This window comes from Haliotis cracherodii, unplaced genomic scaffold (assembly GCF_022045235.1).
Source record: "Haliotis cracherodii isolate W230 unplaced genomic scaffold, xgHalCrac1.p SCAF_10, whole genome shotgun sequence".
NCBI classification, from domain to species: Eukaryota; Metazoa; Mollusca; class Gastropoda; order Lepetellida; family Haliotidae; genus Haliotis; species Haliotis cracherodii.
In genome coordinates, this window is record NW_027266265.1 from 19,333,648 (window position 1) to 19,353,477 (window position 19,830).

General features: G+C 41.4%; 1 protein-coding gene across 1 annotated transcript in view; it reads right to left on the reverse strand.

Moving 5' to 3' along the window:
• LOC139454170 (sushi, von Willebrand factor type A, EGF and pentraxin domain-containing protein 1-like) overlaps positions 1-19,830 on the reverse strand; it is a 52,876-nt gene that overhangs the window by 6,246 nt on the left and 26,800 nt on the right. The window contains exons 10-23 of the mRNA XM_071235721.1: positions 16,273-16,467; positions 13,996-15,195; positions 12,965-13,120; positions 11,655-11,978; positions 10,959-11,180; positions 9,501-9,728; positions 8,630-8,743; positions 7,792-7,923; positions 6,354-6,580; positions 5,611-5,797; positions 4,250-4,474; positions 2,873-3,100; positions 1,636-2,301; positions 431-544 (exon numbers count right to left, since the gene is read on the reverse strand). Coding sequence (XP_071091822.1) covers positions 431-544; positions 1,636-2,301; positions 2,873-3,100; positions 4,250-4,474; positions 5,611-5,797; positions 6,354-6,580; positions 7,792-7,923; positions 8,630-8,743; positions 9,501-9,728; positions 10,959-11,180; positions 11,655-11,978; positions 12,965-13,120; positions 13,996-15,195; positions 16,273-16,467 — 4,218 coding nt within the window. The remainder of the gene's footprint in view (positions 1-430; positions 545-1,635; positions 2,302-2,872; positions 3,101-4,249; positions 4,475-5,610; positions 5,798-6,353; positions 6,581-7,791; positions 7,924-8,629; positions 8,744-9,500; positions 9,729-10,958; positions 11,181-11,654; positions 11,979-12,964; positions 13,121-13,995; positions 15,196-16,272; positions 16,468-19,830) is intronic.

Below are 19,830 nucleotides of genomic sequence, written 5' to 3' on the forward strand. Positions count from 1 at the left end.
TGATGTTGACAAAAAGTGAGGATATCAACCCTTTGTATGGCATCAGAAAATATGGCTGATATGACAGAAAATATAACAGAACACATGTGTTATGCGCCACTACCAACTACAGAAAGAGCAAATTTCGTTACATTTTCAAAATAAATGGCTGAGAAAAGGCAAAACAAAGAGGTTCAGGCTTTTAGCATGGTTAAAGTGCAAATGCCAAATCAAGGTCAACATATAAAATATCTAAAATCATATGCGTTGAGCCCCATCACCAGTACCACATATACCAAATTTCATTATTTATTAAGTAAGTAATGCTCATACATATTATTGTGTAATATGCTGCCATGGCATAGGCTCATTTGCCTTTCAGTCACTTCACAGTATCATCACAAACTGGAAGAAAATTGTGTGAGAAATTGAAAACTGAGTGACTGAATACCTGTGTGCTTCTGCACCCGGCACCCGGCCCCTGTATACTCCATGGGGCACGCACACGCCCCAGACTGCTCCACACACGTCCCACCATTGTAACACACAGTCGATGTGCACAGATCTGTAACATGGAGGTCAGCAAGTACATAGTCCATGTGCTCTGTAACATGGAGGTCAGCAAGTAACATAGACCATGTGATCTGTAACATGGAGGTCAGCAAGTAACATGGACCATGTGATCTGTAACATGGAGGTCAGCAAGTACATACAGTCCATGCGATCTGTAACATGGAGGTCAGCAAGTAACATAGACCATGTGATCTGTAACATGGAGGTCAGCAAGTAACATAGACCATGTGATCTGTAACATGGAGGTCAGCAAGTACATACAGTCCATGCAATCTGTAACATGGAGGTCAGCAAGTAACATAGACCATGTGATCTGTAACATGGAGGTCAGCAAGTAACATAGACCATGTGATCTGTAACATGGAGGTCAGCAAGTACATACAGTCCATGTGATCTGTAACATGGAGGTCAGCAAGTACATACAGTCCATGTGATCTGTAACATGGAGGTCAGCAAGTAACATAGTCCATGTGATCTGTAACATGGAGGTCAGCAAGTAACATACAGTCCATGCGATCTGTAACATGGAGGTCAGCAAGTAACATAGACCATGTGATCTGTAACATGGAGGTCAGCAAGTAACATAGACCATGTGATCTGTAACATGGAGGTCAGCAAGTACATACAGTCCATGTGATCTGTAACATGGAGGTCAGCAAGTACATACAGTCCATGTGATCTGTAACATGGAGGTCAGCAAGTACATACAGTCCATGCGATCTGTAACATGGAGGTCAGCAAGTAACATAGACCATGTGATCTGTTACATGGAGGTCAGCAAGTACATACAGTCCATGTGATCTGTAACATGGAGGTCAGCAAGTAACATAGACCATGTCCACAGATCTGTAATATTGAGGTCAGCAAGTAACATACAGACTATGAGCACAATCCTGAAGAACATTGACAAAAAACAAACATTTGAGCTATAATAATTAAACTTGATTACACCAAGTGGTATGCTGAAGAAAATACCCCATATTGTCTGGAGGTGATGTTACATTGTATTTCTTATGTTCAGTTCAACACTTGAAAATACTTTTTTAAGAATCCATCTCAATTTTGAGAAGGAGACTGACCAACCTGTAGTTGTAGACGGGAGAGTAGTTGTTGGTGTTGATGTAGATGGCCCCAAAGTGCCGTCAACCTCACACTGCCTGCCACTGTACCCGGGGCTGCAGTCACACATGAAAGTGTTGTTGGGCATGGACACACAGACGCCTCTGTCGAAACATGGGTACGCATCACAAGGGCTGACATAGCCACAGTTGGAGTCCAGCATCACTCCCGGCATTGTAGGGCAGTGACAGATGTAGCCGATGTCACTGTCTTCAGCCTCACACCTTCCACCATTTACACATGGGACCAGGGAACAATCTGACACGACCTTCACCTCACATCTATGACCTTTCCAATGAAGGTTGCAATAGCATACATGGCGGCCATTTTCAAATTCACAAGCCCCTCCATTTTGGCAAGGGTTTTGTCGACATCTGCGAGTGTGGATTTCACATCGAGTGCCGTTGTAGCCTTCAGGACAGTTGCAATTAAAGGTGTCACCACTTGGCGAACAGACACCACCATTTTGACAAGGATTTGGCCAGCAGGAAGTGCCAAGGTCCTCACAGTGTGGCCCTGTGTTGGTGGTCCTGCACTCACACTCGTAACCACCAACTCGAGACACACACACGCCACTGTTCAAACACGGGTTAGATTCACAATAGTCTATCATACTTTGACAGTTCTGACCTGATGAAGATAAAGAATAACTATAGATATTAGGTAATAATTTCTTTTAATGCTTTCCTTCTGTCCGATTTCTGGTGGACGCCACTAGATACTTACCAAACATGTCTCTGTGTATCCGTTATCAGATACCCTTGCTGATACCATATCCAGTGGTATCCACCAAGAATCCAGCTGACAGATAGGTGTATTAAAACATGGTGACAAAAGTGCATAATACTTGTTCTGGAAACTTGGAACATTTTAGAATGCATCAGACATATCACATCCTTATCAGAGCACTCAGCAATAAATGATGTTTTAGTCCTTTTATATCATTAGAATTATCCCTCTTTAGATTCTTTAGAATCAACTTAATCAACCATTAGAAAGAAATAATATTTAATTGATGAACATCAACAAAAATTATTTCACCTGTTTGCATAAACATTTAAAAATCAATCCTGTACAAATATTTAAACACATATGGGAGTCAATTTTTTCATTCCCATTACCAACTACATGATAATGTCTTAAAACAAATAAATACCGGGACAGAAATAATAATATAGTCTGTGGCTGTTACTTTCCTTACCAGTAAACCCTGCAGGACAGTGACAGGTGATGTCCCATGGATCTGGGCCATCTGTGCAGGAAGCCCCATTCTGACAAATACCCAATACACACTCATCTATTGGTTCATCACAGCCATTGCCTTGGTAACCATACTTGCAATGGCTGCAGTTGTATCCTCCAAGCATATCTTCACATACATGATTCGGCTGACACGGGTAGCTGTCCATCATCTTGCACTCATCTACATCTGCAGCAGATGGAACAATAACATATTCTAAACGTCTACAAATCTTGTATGCTTGCAATTGTATACGATATAGTGATAAATATAGACGATATTGTGATAAATATAGAAAACCTATTGTTTTATCAATATTTTTATATCAGGGCAAAAAGTCACAAAGCAGCAGTTACTTTACAGTAGTGTATATGCTGATGTTTAACAAAAGATCAAACTTAAATCAATGCATTAAATACATCGTGTTTGAAGAGACCAGTGGGTCTGGTCAGCTTGGAGTCAGTATACTGTGTCTGAGTGGGGTATTCATGTTAAGCTGTGGCATGGTAACACACACACGCACACACGCACGCACGCGCGCATGCAGAAAAACAAACGAACACACACACACACACACACGTCACAATGTAAGTACAATAATCTTAAACGCAAAGTTAACCCCAATTTCACCTTTATTTCCAGTTTCTCCACATGTCTTTAGAAATGGAATGTCAAGGGCACAAGATCAATCAGAATAGATGTAAGGCCCCTAATCGATGCCAACTTCTATCATGGTTGGAGGGAAGGTCATTAAATAGTGTCATAGTGTCACTGTTTTCGAACCACCCCATTGGTGTCTCAACAGTACATACAAATCACTGTCTCCGTGTTACTGCAGACTCAGATACATTTTGAATAATGTCTGTCACTGTCTGGTAATATCTACAAGACCAGTGTCATTAAAATAGCCTTGGTATGTATCTCTGGTCAACTATATCCATCAATCCGTCAGTTGTGGTTCAGATTTGTAAGCCTCCATATGACAAGTGCTCTGTATTGTTCCTGGAGTACTATGCTCCTTTTCTGCATTTCCTTGTTAAACAAAACGCTTCTATCTCGGTCATGGATACACGCAGTTCCATCACATTGATATGAAATGGGGGTATATAAGTGTATCTAATGTTTTAGTTAAAAACTGAGAAACTAATGTGTCAAGTAAATAATTTATGAATGGTAGATTATTTGTTTTTCCTGTAAATCATGCCATTTTTGCCAGTGAAAATTGGTGCTGTTTTGGCCAGTCTTATTTTGATTCCTATTTATCCTGACCCCTCTCACTTGTATATCCTTGCTCCCCCGACAACCTCAACTTCCGAGCAATGAAGACGAACTACTCACCCAAACATCGAGATCGGTTTCTAATAAGAACATCTCCATAGATTCCATCCATGACTTGTGTCCATGACAATACAGAGCCATATGACATGTCACACTGGCTCTGATTGGCTAAGACTGTGATCTGGCCTTCAGAAAGAGGCTCGTCATAGATGTTAAACTGGCTTATCTCTCCAATAAAGGATTCCCAGAAGTTAAACATGTTGCCCTGAGTATTTTGTTGCTGACCTGAAAGATGTACATTGACATTATTAATTAAACATCACCTGATGTTCTCAACATTTACTGTATAATTTCGGAACTTAATGTTGTTGTTATTGTCAGGATATGTCATTAAGAAAGGACTGAATGTTGTTTGTCAAGAGATGAGTGAAGGTTACATACGCCCTATTTTGTTTTAAAAAAACTTCAAATAAGAATAATCCATTTTTCAACCAAAGAAAAGCGGTTTGTTTGCATACACTCATCTACCTACTCTCCCTGCTTCACTTCACCTGATGTCTGCCCTGTAGTCACCCATCCACCTACTCTCCCTGCTTCACTTCACCTGATGTCTGCCCTGTGGTCACCCATCCACCTACTCTCCCTGCTTCACTTCACCTGATGTCTACCCTGTAGTCACCCATCCACCTACTCTCCCTGCTTCACTTCACCTGATGTCTGCCCTGTAGTCACCCATCCACCTACTCTCCTTGCTTCACTTCACCTGATGTCTACCCTGTAGTCACCCATCCACCTACTCTCCCTGCTTCACTTCACCTGATGTCTGCCCTGTGGTCACCCATCCACCTACTCTCCCTGCTTCACTTCACCTGATATCTGCCCTGTGGTCACCCATCCACCTACTCTCCTTGCTTCACTTCACCTGATGTCTGCCCTGTGGTCACCCATCCACCTACTCTCCCTGCTTCACTTCACCTGATATCTGCCCTGTGGTCACCCATCCACCTACTCTCCCTGCTTCACTTCACCTGATATCTGCCCTGTGGTCACCCATCCACCTACTCTCCTTGCTTCACTTCACCTGATGTCTGCCCTGTGGTCACCCATCCACCTACTCTCCCTGCTCCACTTCACCTGATGTCTACCCTGTGGTCACCCATCCACCTACTCTCCCTGCTTCACTTCACCTGATATCTGCCCTGTGGTCACCCATCTACCTACTCTCCCTGCTTCACTTCACCTGATGTCTGCCCTGTGGTCACCCATCTACCGACTCTCCCTGCTTATCTTCCCCTGATGTCTGCCCTGTGGTCACCCATCCACCTACTCTCTGCTGCTTCTCTTCCCCTGATGTCTGCCCTGTGGTCACCCATCCACCTACTCTCTGCTGCTTACCTTAAAGTCAATGAAATTGGTCTTACCAATAACTAAAGTGCCTCCACCAATCAGCTCATACCCCATTGCTAGTCCCACCCCAGTTGCATGTCTTGTTCCATTGATGTAGATGTTCCACACTCCGCCATCACTCTGCCAGGTGACACAGACATGATGCCACACATGGGGCGACAGTGTCATGCTGCCAGTCACACTCTCCTGTCTCAGGATCAGCTGGAATCAAAACTGATGATGAGTTGTGTGACCTTTCAAACAGTGTGACAGACACCTCCAGGATGTTTTCATGGGTATTTAATGACATCAATAATTCATATCATTCAATAATTGAAATTAGTTCTATCCTAAAATTGACTCTGTGACATCACTTGAAGCAAAGTACTTCACCAAATATTTCTTTGGATGAATCATGAAATTACTTTTCAGATATCACAAAATCCTTATCCACAAATTCCTTATCCACAATTAACATGCTGGTGAGAAGGAAACTGTTGATGCCAGATATTTAGAAACTCCTCCCACAAAATGTACAATGGAGGAACAACTCTTGAGAGTGATTAGGAAAGTCATAATTGCAAGACGTTCTGCTGTATTAAGTACAGAACATAATAAATCTATGAAAATATGAAATGTACAGTGGTTTGTTCAAAATTCACAACTGCTCATTTCAGGAAACAAAAGTGTAAAAAAACATAGAAAATGTTTTTATCAACCAAAACACAGATGTTTCAAATATCCATCATTTAAGAACAGTTTCAGCATTTAATCGTACCTTCAGTCCTCCATTGTCGCTCAGCCCAAACTCAGGTACAATGGTGCCATCATTCTCATGTCCAGGTATTGTATAGGAGAAAATAGTTCCTGATCCCAATACTTGACTGGTTCTTATCCAGGTACAGACACTGACTGCTAGCATTGCCGGGATTTCCTCCCTTTCCATTGTAACAAAGCCATAGGAAGATCTATGAGCAAATACTAGGTCAAAGTCGGGGGCAACTTCTGAAAGAGCCGAATTGAAGAATGTACCCAGTTAAAAATGTCGATGTAAATATCTATAGTATGTCATGGTGGTGAACAGGACATTATGATGCATACATAATAACTTCTTAATCCTGATGTTCTACAGTTCTTATTCCAAACTGTGCTTTCAGGCTATGTCAGTGTTTCCTTTCCTCAGACTGACAAAACACACGCACGCACCCATCCACGAACGCACGCACGCACGCACGCACGCACGCACGCACGCAATAAATCACCTTGACATGACATAAAGGATAGGATTAGACAAAGGATGGCATTATATAAAGGATGGCATTATACAAAGGATGGCTTTATACAAAGGATGGCATAGCCCTAAGGATGGCATTGTACAAAAATGACATAACATGAAGGATGACATTATACAAAGGTTGGCATAACATAAAGGATGGCATAACACTAAGGATGGCATAACATTAAGGATGGCATAACACTGAGGATGGCATAACAGAGGATGGCATTACACTAAGGATGACGTAACACTAAAGATGGCATAACACAAAGGATGGCATAACACAAAGGATGGCATAACACTGAGGATGGCATAACACTGAGGATGGCATAACACTAAGGATGGCATAACACTAAGGATGGCATAACACTGAGGATGGCATAAACCTAAGGATGGCATAACACAGAGGATGGCATAACACTGAGGATGGCATTATACTGAGGATGGCATAACACTAAGGATGGCATAACACTCAGGATGGCATAACACTAAGGATGGCATAACACTCAGGATGGCATAACACTAAGGATGGCATAACACTAAAGATAGCATAACACTGAGGATGGCATAACACTGAGGATGGCATTACACTGAGGATGGCATAACACTAAGGATGGCATAACACTGAGGATGGCATAACACTGAGGATGGCATAACACTAAGGATGGCATAACACTGAGGATGGCATAACACTGAAGATGGCATAACACAAAGGATGGTGTTAATCAAAGGATGGTGTTAAACAAAGGATGTCATTATATAAAGGATGGTGTTATGTACTTCTTCACTTGTGATAGGGATATTTTCATGTTTCCATGATACACAAACATGATATAATATGTCATGTGTATATCTTACTATATCTGGAATAACTGATTATCCATATTTAAAGTTGGCAGTATATATAGGCTTGCATTATATGGAGATTGACAAACTGCACCTTCTTGACACTGGTCAGCCATAAATCCCCCTGGACAGCTGCAGTAGTAGCCGTTCACTCGGTCAAAACACGTTCCCCCATTCTGACATGGACTGCTGGCACACTCATCAATTTCAAAAGAACACTGTTTACCTGGGAACACAAAACATGGGCCTAGTTGACATCATGGGAATTAATGATGCACACAAATCTTATCCAGCTAGAAATGTTTTCACATCCAATGAACAAAAAACATTCTCATCACCCATTTTCTTTTTCCATGAGAAATGGGTGTATGCAATGCAGAGGGTGAAATGTGGGTTAGCTCGACCTACATACAGTAGATTCGTTATTACTGACACAAACCCACACACTTACGGATATTACTAATACCCAGTAAATGCCAACATAGACATAAATATCATTTAAAGAAAGTGAAAAAATTGAAATTGGCAGCTCTTTGTGTTTTCAAAAGAATACTAAAATGTACCAAAAGCTCTTCAAGATATTGCAAGACCTTCACAATGACCTCAGCCTTCAGGGAACTGCTGACAGGGTGGGGTAGGACCTAGCTGGGATTATGTAGCCATGTGTGGTCATGGTACAACAAGTTAAAACCTAGAATGAAACATTCATGCAAAAGGTGTTGTCACAGAGACGTTAAACCCTCATTTCCTCATGGAATGCATGTCTATAGGTTTGGTTTGGTGGTCAATAGGTCTGCCAAGGGCGTGAAACCTCTGTCTTCACTTGAACAGTAAAATTGAATGACTGTGATAATGAAAACACTCGCTGAGGAAGCATGAACGTGAGATTGATGAAAACAAGGACAACTATGAATACGTTTGGAAATACTTACCAAAATAGCCAGGGAGACAATCACACTCAAAGTCATTCTGAAATGTGTGGCATTTCCGGGAGTTTTGACACGGGAATGTCAAGCAGAGGTCAATCAGGATATCACATTGCACACCTGCAAGTAACAAGTGAGTGAGTTTGGTTTGAGAGAAATTTACCACTTTAAGGAAACCCATCAGAACAGGTGAGGTTCTGATAAACCTAGGAACATGATCAGTGTCAATCCTGGATTTGAACCAATGATCATAGGTTTCTGGTATGCCTGAGAGTTGCAACATTGCACAGCAAATTGTGGGGCTTAAGACTATTGGCCCACCTACACAGTAATAAGGTAAATGGGGCCGAATCATGTGGGATGTTGTTACAAATAAAGGACTGGTATAAGAGGTCTTGAAAACTATTTATTTTCTTAACATCAGAAAGCTCTTGAACAAATTTGAATTTTGTTGGAGTGTAATTTTATGTTTCATAGTTAATTTTCTGCAGAACTGGGCCTCAACATGAGTACTGGCCATAACACATCTCTTTTTGAGGTTGTCAAATGTCCAAAATTTACAAGATAAGGAAACAGTTGAAATTTTAAAATCTTGAATACATGCTATTAACTGTTTGGTAAAGTTTCCCAAAAGATCTACTAACTAACCCGTCGACCTAACTATCTACCAACTCACCTATCTACCAAACCATATACCAACTCACCAAATACCAAAACATCTACCCACTCATCCATCTATCTACCAAACTATCAACCAGCACAAACATTAAGTAGCAAATGGTTCAGCGTGTTTATAAATATCAGAATGGTGATATAAAGAAACTACAACAGACATATAATTTTAACAGGCAATACTTGACCCATACTCCGCACATACCTGCAAAACCTCCCTGACAGTTACACCTGCAGATTCCACCATCATTGACAGGGTAGCCATGGTAGCAGTTATATTCATGACACTCATCCCGCTGTTCACAGTTGACCCCTAGGTAACCACTCTGACAGTAACATGAATAGCCATTGGCTCCTTCCAGATCCATACAGGAACTGCCATGTTGGCACGGTGATGATATACAGGCATCAATGTCCAGCTCACAATAAGTACCTGAAAAAACAGTTTCAGTTGTCTCATCAATAACTCCACTCGTATTTGTGGCTATGCATATGTGTGTCTCTGCTAATTTTTGAAGTTGTATACCATCCATGAGTACTTAAACTGTTATTCAGAAACCAGTCCTTGGCCACTTTAGTCATTGGCAGGTAACCTATTTTCTGTGAAATTGATTTATTTACTAGTTAAATTTGATGGACATTCATCAGTATCTGTTCAGATGTTGTCTTGGAATGAGACATAACCCAATCTTAAATCATCAGTAGAGACTTATTTTGCTGATTATATAATTAGGTCTAATAATGAAATAATAATGCTCACGATCACCAAGCCTAACACCAGTACCTGTATATCCTGCACCAGTACCTGTATATTCCTGAATAGTTCCTGTATATCCTGCTACAGTACATATATATCCTCTTATGTACCTGTATATCCTCTTAAGTACCTGTATATCCTGTTACAGTACCTGTATAGCCTGTTACAGTACCTGTATATCCTCTGACAGTACCTATATATCCCATTACAGTATCTGTATATCCTGCTACAGTACCAGTATATCCTGGTACAGCACCAGTATATCCTGTTACAGTACCTGTATATCCTCTGATAGTACCTGTATATCCTGCTACAGTACCAATATAACTCATTACAGCACCAGTGTATCCTGTTACAGCACCTGTATATCCTACAACAGTACCTGTATATCTTGCTACAGTACATCTATATCCTGTTATAGTACCTGTATATCCTGCTACAATACATGTATATCATGCTACAGTACCTGTATATCCTGCTATAGTACCTGTATATCCTGCTATTGTACATGTATATCCTGTTACAGTACCTGTATACCCTGCTGCAGCACCTGTATATCCTGTGACAGTACCTGAATATCCTTTTACAGTACCTGTATATCCTCTTAAGTACCTGTATATCCTGTTACTGTACCTGTATTATCCTGCTACCGTACCTGAATATCCTGTTACAGTACCTGTATATCCTGCTACAGTACCTGTATATCCTGTTACAGTACTTATATATCCTGCTACAGTACCTGTATATCCTGCTACAGCACCTGTATTCCTGTTACAGTACCTGTATATCCTGTTACAGTATCTGTATATCCTGCTTTAGCACCTGTATATCCTGCTGTTGTACCTGTATATCCTGCTACAGTACCTGTATATCCTGTAACAGTACCTGTATATCCTCTAACAGTACCTGTATATCCACTGGAACACTGGCAGGTGAAGTTCCCCACCCCGTCTGTGCAAGTCCCATTGTTGACACATGGGCTGGACACACATTCCGAGACTTGTGTCTCACACAATGCCCCAATGTACCCTGCCGGACATACACACATTGTCCCGTTCTGGGCAACCGCCACACACTGACCCCCATTCTCACATGGGACTGTAGCACTACTGATGCAGGGGTCATAATCTGAAAAATGAGCAATCATTAGATTCAGGTCAAAGTACTTCATAAAGAACTGCTCAAGATGAAATTGCTGCCATCAGTCTATCACAGTATATTGGAGAAATCAAAGTTGTCTCTCCATCTAGTAAGCTGCATGACGTTGTCAAAAGAATACATTATTGTGTGTGCAAATTCAAACAATAGTCGGTCTCCAAAAAAGATTGAGTGAGTGAATATTAGAAACCCTGACAACAATATTCTAGCAATAAGAAGATGGTGGACTACCAAATGACACCCGACACATTGTACAAGTGGAGTATACCTAGTCATTCAGGGTTACAGCTTTCATCATCATAAGGTATACCATCACTTATCCATTGAATATATACAACACTTTTACAACCAGAATGATCTTCAAACAATGAAATTATTTTTGAAAGTATTCCCAAATGACAAGGAATAACAGGGTGTGTGTTCTCTGGAACATGTGCTACCTACCAACACACTGATCCTCAGAAATGGCTCCAGTAGTATTTGCCATTTTGGTTCCAGGACAGAGTAGGCAGCCTGTGCTGCCACCCAGTGGTTGGTAGGAACCAAAGGGACATAACTCACACGGCTCAATGCCACCCTGACCATAACTTCCAGGTAAACAAACATGTTGACATTGTCCTGCTGACTCTGCCCCCTGGTGGAGGGTGGACGTGTTCGCTGGGCAGTCCAGACATGTTCGGGATGCTGGGATCTCCTGGTAGGTTCCAGCTGGACATGGAAAGCAGGGGGCAAGTCCAGATGAAGAGCTGTACCCTGGTGCACACGGAGCTGGAACATGTCAGGTGAGACATTCTGTCACATTCCTAACAACATCAACAGACAGAGGCATTCATCTGAAACACCTGCAATGGTCAGAAATTATAACTTTGCTTGTACAACTTGAACAATTTACTACCTTCACAAATCTGCAGAACCAACCTTGTAACAAGGTCATCCACTAGGGCCACCATTTTCATATAGGAACCATATATAATCTTGCGAAACTCGTCTTATGCATCTATCATCTACAAACTGTCTTTTAACAGATCTATCTTTCAGAAAATCACAACAGATCTTACTTCAAACAGAACCTATCTGCTACCTGTGACATCTTCTAACACATCTTATATTAAATAGAGCCTATCTTGTACAAACTATGGCACCAATCTTGAACTAGGAATCACCTCCCTACAGGACCCATCTAAACCTGGAGCTATTTTCAAACCAGTGAGTGAGTGATTTCAGTTTAAAGCCTGTGTGAACACTACTTCAATGACATAACTGGGCGTCAACCAAAAGTGAAACAGCTTATAGATGTTTATCACTGGGTGTCAACCCAGATGAAACAGCTTATAGATGTTTATCACTTGGCATCAACCCAAAGTGACACAGCTTATAGATGTTTATCTCAGGGTGTCAGCCCAAAGTGACACAGCTTATAGATGTTTATCACTGGGCGTCAACCCAAAGTGACACAGCTTATAGATGTTTATCACAGGGTGTCAGCCCAAAGTGACACAGCTTATAGATGTTTATCACTGGGCATCAACCCAAAGTGACACAGCTTATAAATGTTTATCACAGGGTGTCAACCCAGATGAAACAGCTTATAGATGTTTATCACTGGGTGTCAGCCCAAAGTAAGGTACTGACAAACGAAGGATCATTAACAACGATTTGAACCCATGATTAGTGGATCTTGGCAGATGAAGGGACACAACTATTGCCTCGAATCCAGCCACAGTACAAATTCCAATGCCTCCTACTCCACCTACTTCGACAGTCCGTGCTGTTGGTGGCCCCCTCTGCCATGGTAGTGGTGTTGTCTGGACACTGCTGACACTCTAGCTGACCCTCCAGGTCTTGGAACTGACCAACTGGACAGTCCATGCAGGTCCTGTTCATGCTGTATGTTCCTACAGGGCACATTACTGTCAGAAGAACAATAACAAAATAACTTCCCAAAATGGACAAATAGACAACACAATTTATAACCAAAAGCTGTTCAGTTAAAATAAGTATTTGCTTCTAAGTTGACTAAGTCCTCCCTTGCCACAAACAGGACAGCTATTTGATATAGTAGCTCTAATATCAGTTGTGTGTAATTTGTCATGCTTTCGTGGGCTTGACATCATCAAACTTTGGGTACTTCAAGAGTGTGTGCACATGTTCCTATTACGTTTTCCAGAAATAAGTCATTAATTAATGTCACACAGGCAACAGATCGGCCTCTGTTGCAACTTTGATAAATTAATGTTTTATGACAACATGTACCTGGTGCAAGTTAAATCAAGTTCTTTAAGTCGAGCTTTGTCAGCCCATTAAACAATAAACTGGTAAAGGTATTCTTGTCTCCAGTTAGAGCAAATAAATCATCTTCAGCTTTAAATAACATGATCCATGCAATTCGAAAGCCACATCAAGGTGCATGTTTCATGTCATAAGATTCACTATGTATTTAGAGAGTCGATTACTTGTGCTTTTGGATGTGGAAAGCTAAGTTTGTATGTTAGTCTTTCCATTTAAATAGACCCATTTAATCATAATTTCGACCAACCAACAATTCTTTTCATAGGTGACCAAAAACATATAATCATTGAATGTTTCAGATCCTAAAACTTAGACTTTTCTTAGAAGAAGAATATCAACAAGTTCATTTCATTTTAACACCATGAATAGATCTGATTCCTACTACACATCCTAAAGTTTCATCCTTCAGTTGGTTCAGAGAAGAAGACAAAAAGTAAATGGACAGATGGACAGACTGAAGGATGGTGCTAAGGCCACCAGCCAGATGAGGGCTTACTACATGTCTTGCTGTTATATGAGTTTCTTGTGATGAGTCCCGGTCCACAGTCATCAAACTGAGGCTCGTCATAGTACATAGGTGCTGCTGGCAAGAGGAGGTCGGAGGAGGAGTTGTCCAGGACAAGTCTGCTCTGATTCAGCACATGGACAAGATTGTCAGCCATGTTGTACAGGAGATCTTTTACCACCAGCTGCTCCTGAATGGTCATGTCCGTCATGTTGGAGGACAGGGTCAGAGTAAAGTCAATCTTGACCCTCTCAATAGTGTTGCCACTTCGAGTGTTCACAGTCCCGGGAGAAGTGACATCAGAACCTCTAGGTCCTGCGTCAGCTGATGTTGTTATTTGTGTTGATAGTATTGAAGGTGCTGTGGACGAGGAGTCGTCCCTGGTAGAGTATTCCTGACTTGTTGACTGGAATGATGCTGCATCAGGTGTTTCAGATTCAGGTCTTAGTGATGTGGATCCATCATCAGATCTTGGCGTTGTTATCATGGGCAGAGGATCATCACTCAGATTATCTTCAGATATAGCAGCAGGACCAGTGTCTTTTGCTGTGGTGTCAAAATCTTCATGAATATTAGTGACATATGGAACTCCTACTGTTGTCGAGCCACCAGCATCAACCAGACCAGGATTCGGTTCATCAAACATGATGTTATCAGCATATGCCTCATCGCCACCAGATCGCATGAACACTGTTGGATTCACTAAAATGCCCCCTTGATTCCTTTTACCAACATGGATAGGAAAATGTCCCTCCTTAAGATTTGTAGGGGAGACTGGAACCTTACTATTCCTTTTCTGTCTTGTCCTTGAAGAAGTACCAGAAACAATTCCTGTCAAGAATCTGGAAACTGCTTGATGAGTCTTCAACATTTCTCTCCCTAATTGTTCTCTTCGGATGCCATTTATCTTTTCAAAATACGCTTTCCCAGAAGATGCCGTGTCTCTTGAACTGTTTCTTTGGTATCTGTTGCTAGGTAACCTGACCTCCCTGCGCCTCCGTGAGTTAACTCCACAGGACACCTTGATATCATCTAGTGGACAGGAATCAGAGCCACACACGTCCCATGAGCGACTCTGAATCCATTCTTCAAACTTCTGTGCAATCACATCCTTCTTCTGTTCACAAACCCCGCCGTAGTAGAAATATTCAGCATATGGTTTCATCCTCGCACGACTCGGATGTCTGGTGCCTGGAAATAATTTGCTCATCAGTGAATCAATAAGCTGTGTGTGTCTTATTCAGCAGTGAGTAACCCTCTTGTGATATTTAGATAAAAAACATAGTAAAACACACAGTGAGTTAACTCACATGCCAAATGATACCATTAATACCAAAGTTTGAAGCTATATGATCTTGTGTGAGTGAGTGTGTGTTGCTCTATTCCTGAATAGGAAAACTTACCTGTCTGCCTGTAATAACTAAGTCAAACACACCAGTTGGTTAATAGCTTGAGTGATGTGTCGTGGGAATGGCAACACCATGTCAGCCAGGACACTGCTACTGTCCATGTTGGTATCCTGCTAGGACAACTACAGGGATCAATTCTAGGGAATATCAGCTCCGCCATTAGCTGATACTGTCCCTGTTTTGGGGTAAATGAGTCATTGCACTTTTATCCAGAGAACAGCAATATCTCAGCCTATGACTGATCAAGACCTATGGTTCATAGCAAGATTCCCATAACACACTGGCTGGAGATGAGGACCCTGGTCACTCACTCACATATCTTGAATGAAAGTTGTAAGCAGCATTTCAGCTATATCTCATATCTCATATATCTCTCAGTATTCCAAACTACAGTTACAGGCTTTATGACTGAATCCATACACTCTAGGCCATCTGTCTAGGCCATTCCAGAAAGTTCATTTGTTCCGTTTTCAAATGTTTAATCAAGAATTTGTCAAAATATGTTTCAAAGCGAAGTCGTAAGTTTAAAACAAGTACCATAAAGCACAAGAAAGCTGCTTTCTGATTGGCTAATATCACCTCCTTGTTGGAGACATGACCCGTAATGGGATGTCCTCAGATCTTTGTTTAGCGGTTGCGAGAACTAAGATCTGATTTTAATGAGTTTGCCTGACCCATTGACTCTTGAGACAAGCATTGGTTACTGTGCATGTATTCTAACCCAGAATACCCATAGGGGCATTCAAATACTGAAAACGATTGATATCCATGGGGAAATCTATGGTCTGTATAGTTACAGGTTACGTTTTACAAGTGTTCTGCCCCATTTGGAATGGGCTTTGTCCCTTGATGTACATACGTGAACAGTCTGGCCACCATGTGTCCCTCTGACGGAGTGCCCACTGTCCATTGAGACAGCGGTAGATGAGCTGCGGCTGACTGTAGAAGTCATAGTTGTTGTTACACTTGACACTGCAGATTGTCAGTGCGTCCGATGACTGCGAGCATGTGACACTGCCGTGCAGGGGCTCGCGGGGATGACGACACACAATACCTAGGAGGGGAAGTAGAAGAGGACATATCATGTCCACAGACGGAACAGAAGGCAGAGATGGAGAGGGTGCTGGGCATTTTAAGTTGTTGTCAGTAATTTTGAAAGTTCAGTCAATACAAGTGTATTTCAAGCATGGAAGTAATTGTATCTTGTTTGTTTTTTTCTATTGCTCAAGCGCTATACTTTTTCATCTTTAAAGCTCAAGGCACTTATACAACAACCACTGTACTGCTACAAAAGCACAAGACTGATGGGCACTTTTTGAAAATGTTAAAATTTCATAATTAGCTATAACTCTTGAGGTCAAGGCATTTAATTGGGAACTAGTTTTGAACGTACCTTCAGTGACTATCAGTGTTTGAGAAGAAACAAAAAGACTAATACAGACGGCCAAATGGAACTCAAGACTGTGAATCTGGAAAGTTTTGCCCCATGAAGTTACTGTGAGTGGCTAACACTGACTTTAACTGTGTCTGGAAAGTTTTGCCCCATGAAGTTACTGTGAGTGGCTAACACTGACTTTAACTGTGTCTGGAAAGTTTTGCCCCATGAAGTTACTGTGAGTGGCTAACACTGACTTTAACTGTGAATCTGGAAAGTTTTGCCCCATGAAGTTACTGTGAGTGGCTAACACTGACTTTAACTGTGTCTGGAAAGTTTTGCCCCATGAAGTTACTGTGAGTGGCTAACACTGACTCTAACTGTGTCTGGAAAGTTTTCCCCCATGAAGTTACTGTGAGTGGCTAACACTGACTCTAACTGTGTCTGGAAAGTTTTCCCCCATGAAGTTACTGTGAGTGGCTAACACTGACTTTAACTGTGAATCTGGAAAGTTTTGCCCCATGAAGTTACTGTGAGTGGCTAACACTGACTTTAACTGTGTCTGGAAAGTTTTGCCCCATGAAGTTACTGTGAGTGGCTAACACTGACTTTAACTGTGAATCTGGAAAGTTTTGCCCCATGAAGTTACTGTGAGTGGCTAACACTGACTTTAACTGTGAATCTGGAAAGTTTTGCCCCATGAAGTTACTGTGAGTGGCTAACACTGACTTTAACTGTGAATCTGGAAAGTTTTGCCCCATGAAGTTACTGTGAGTGGCTAACACTGACTTTAACTGTGAATCTGGAAAGTTTTGCCCCATGAAGTTACTGTGAGTGGCTAACACTGACTTTAACTGTGAATCTGGAAAGTTTTGCCCCATGAAGTTACTGTGAGTGGCTAACACTGACTTTAACTGTGAATCTGGAAAGTTTTGCCCCATGAAGTTACTGTGAGTGGCTAACACTGACTTTAACTGTGAATCTGGAAAGTTTTCCCCCATGAAGTTACTGTGAGTGGCTAACACTGACTTTAACTGTGAATCTGGAAAGTTTTGCCCCATGAAGTTACTGTGAGTGGCTAACACTGACTTTAACTGTGTCTGGAAAGTTTTGCCCCATGAAGTTACTGTGAGTGTCTAACACTGACTCTAACTGTGTCTGGAAAGTTTTGCCCCATGAAGTTACTGTGAGTGGCTAACACTGACTTTAACTGTGTCTGGAAAGTTTTCCCCCATGAAGTTACTGTGAGTGGCTAACACTGACTCTAACTGTGAATCTGGAAAGTTTCGCCCCATGAAGTTACTGTGAGTGGCTGACACTGACTTTAACTGTGAATCTGGAAAGTTTTGCCCCATGAAGTTACTGTGAGTGGCTAACACTGACTTTAACTGTGTCTGGAAAGTTTTGCCCCATGAAGTTACTGTGAGTGGCTAACACTGACTCTAACTGTGAATCTGGAAAGTTTTGCCCCATGAAGTTACTGTGAGTGGCTAACACTGACTTTAACTGTGAATCTGGAAAGTTTTGCCCCATGAAGTTACTGTGAGTGGCTAACACTGACTTTAACTGTGAATCTGGAAAGTTTTGCCCCATGAAGTTACTGTGAGTGGCTAACACTGACTTTAACTGTGTCTGGAAAGTTTTGCCCCATGAAGTTACTGTGAGTGGCTAACACTGACTTTAACTGTGAATCTGGAAAGTTTTGCCCCATGAAGTTACTGTGAGTGGCTAACACTGACTTTAACTGTGTCTGGAAAGTTTTGCCCCATGAAGTTACTGTGAGTGGCTAACACTGACTTTAACTGTGAATCTGGAAAGTTTTGCCCCATGAAGTTACTGTGAGTGGCTAACACTGACTTTAACTGTGAATCTGGAAAGTTTTGCCCCATGAAGTTACTGTGAGTGGCTAACACTGACTTTAACTGTGTCTGGAAAGTTTTGCCCCATGAAGTTACTGTGAGTGGCTAACACTGACTTTAACTGTGAATCTGGAAAGTTTTGCCCCATGAAGTTACTGTGAGTGGCTAACACTGACTTTAACTGTGAATCTGGAAAGTTTTCCCCCATGAAGTTACTGTGAGTGGCTAACACTGACTTTAACTGTGAATCTGGAAAGTTTTGCCCCATGAAGTTACTGTGAGTGGCTAACACTGACTTTAACTGTGTCTGGAAAGTTTTGCCCCATGAAGTTACTGTGAGTGTCTAACACTGACTCTAACTGTGTCTGGAAAGTTTTGCCCCATGAAGTTACTGTGAGTGGCTAACACTGACTTTAACTGTGAATCTGGAAAGTTTTGCCCCATGAAGTTACTGTGAGTGGCTAACACTGACTTTAACTGTGAATCTGGAAAGTTTTCCCCCATGAAGTTTCTGTGAGTGGCTAACACTGACTCTAACTGTGAATCTGGAAAGTTTTGCAACACCCGGTTAAGATTACTAAAAATCAAAGATACATTTGTATGTGTCATTTTTTACAAGTAGGAAGCTGCATAATGAAATGGTAACTCAGTGACAGTCAGTGTTTTTTCAACTATAGATGCATGTGTTATCGTAGTTGACAAGGGAGGTTGGAGTAGCGTGTTTATCTAACAGTATCACCTGGCTGGCGTATATCTGGACTACTCAGTGATACGTCAACAACTTGATGAGAGGCAGGTGAGGGAACTTAGACAATTAGACTGTTGTCACTGAGTGACAATGTGTAATTAGAGAAACACAGGATGTGAGTGATTACTTGTTTAATCATGTACTGGCTGTTTGACAATATGTGGAAGTGAATTAAGAAAATATATGACTCCTTACGTCTTTTGTTTGTTGTTGTTCTGCAAAAATAACTGTGTCATGAAACTATTGCAAGTGTGTGTCACCTGCAGTTTTTGTTTTACTTTCCTGTTCACCAAACTTTCCAGATTTACAGTGTCTTGAAGCTGCTACTCAGCAAACTATGTCTGACATTAATTTGAAAATGAATACATGCTCTTATATTATGTCCAACTGCTCTTTATAAACATTATGTGCAAGTGATCTTATATTATGTACGGT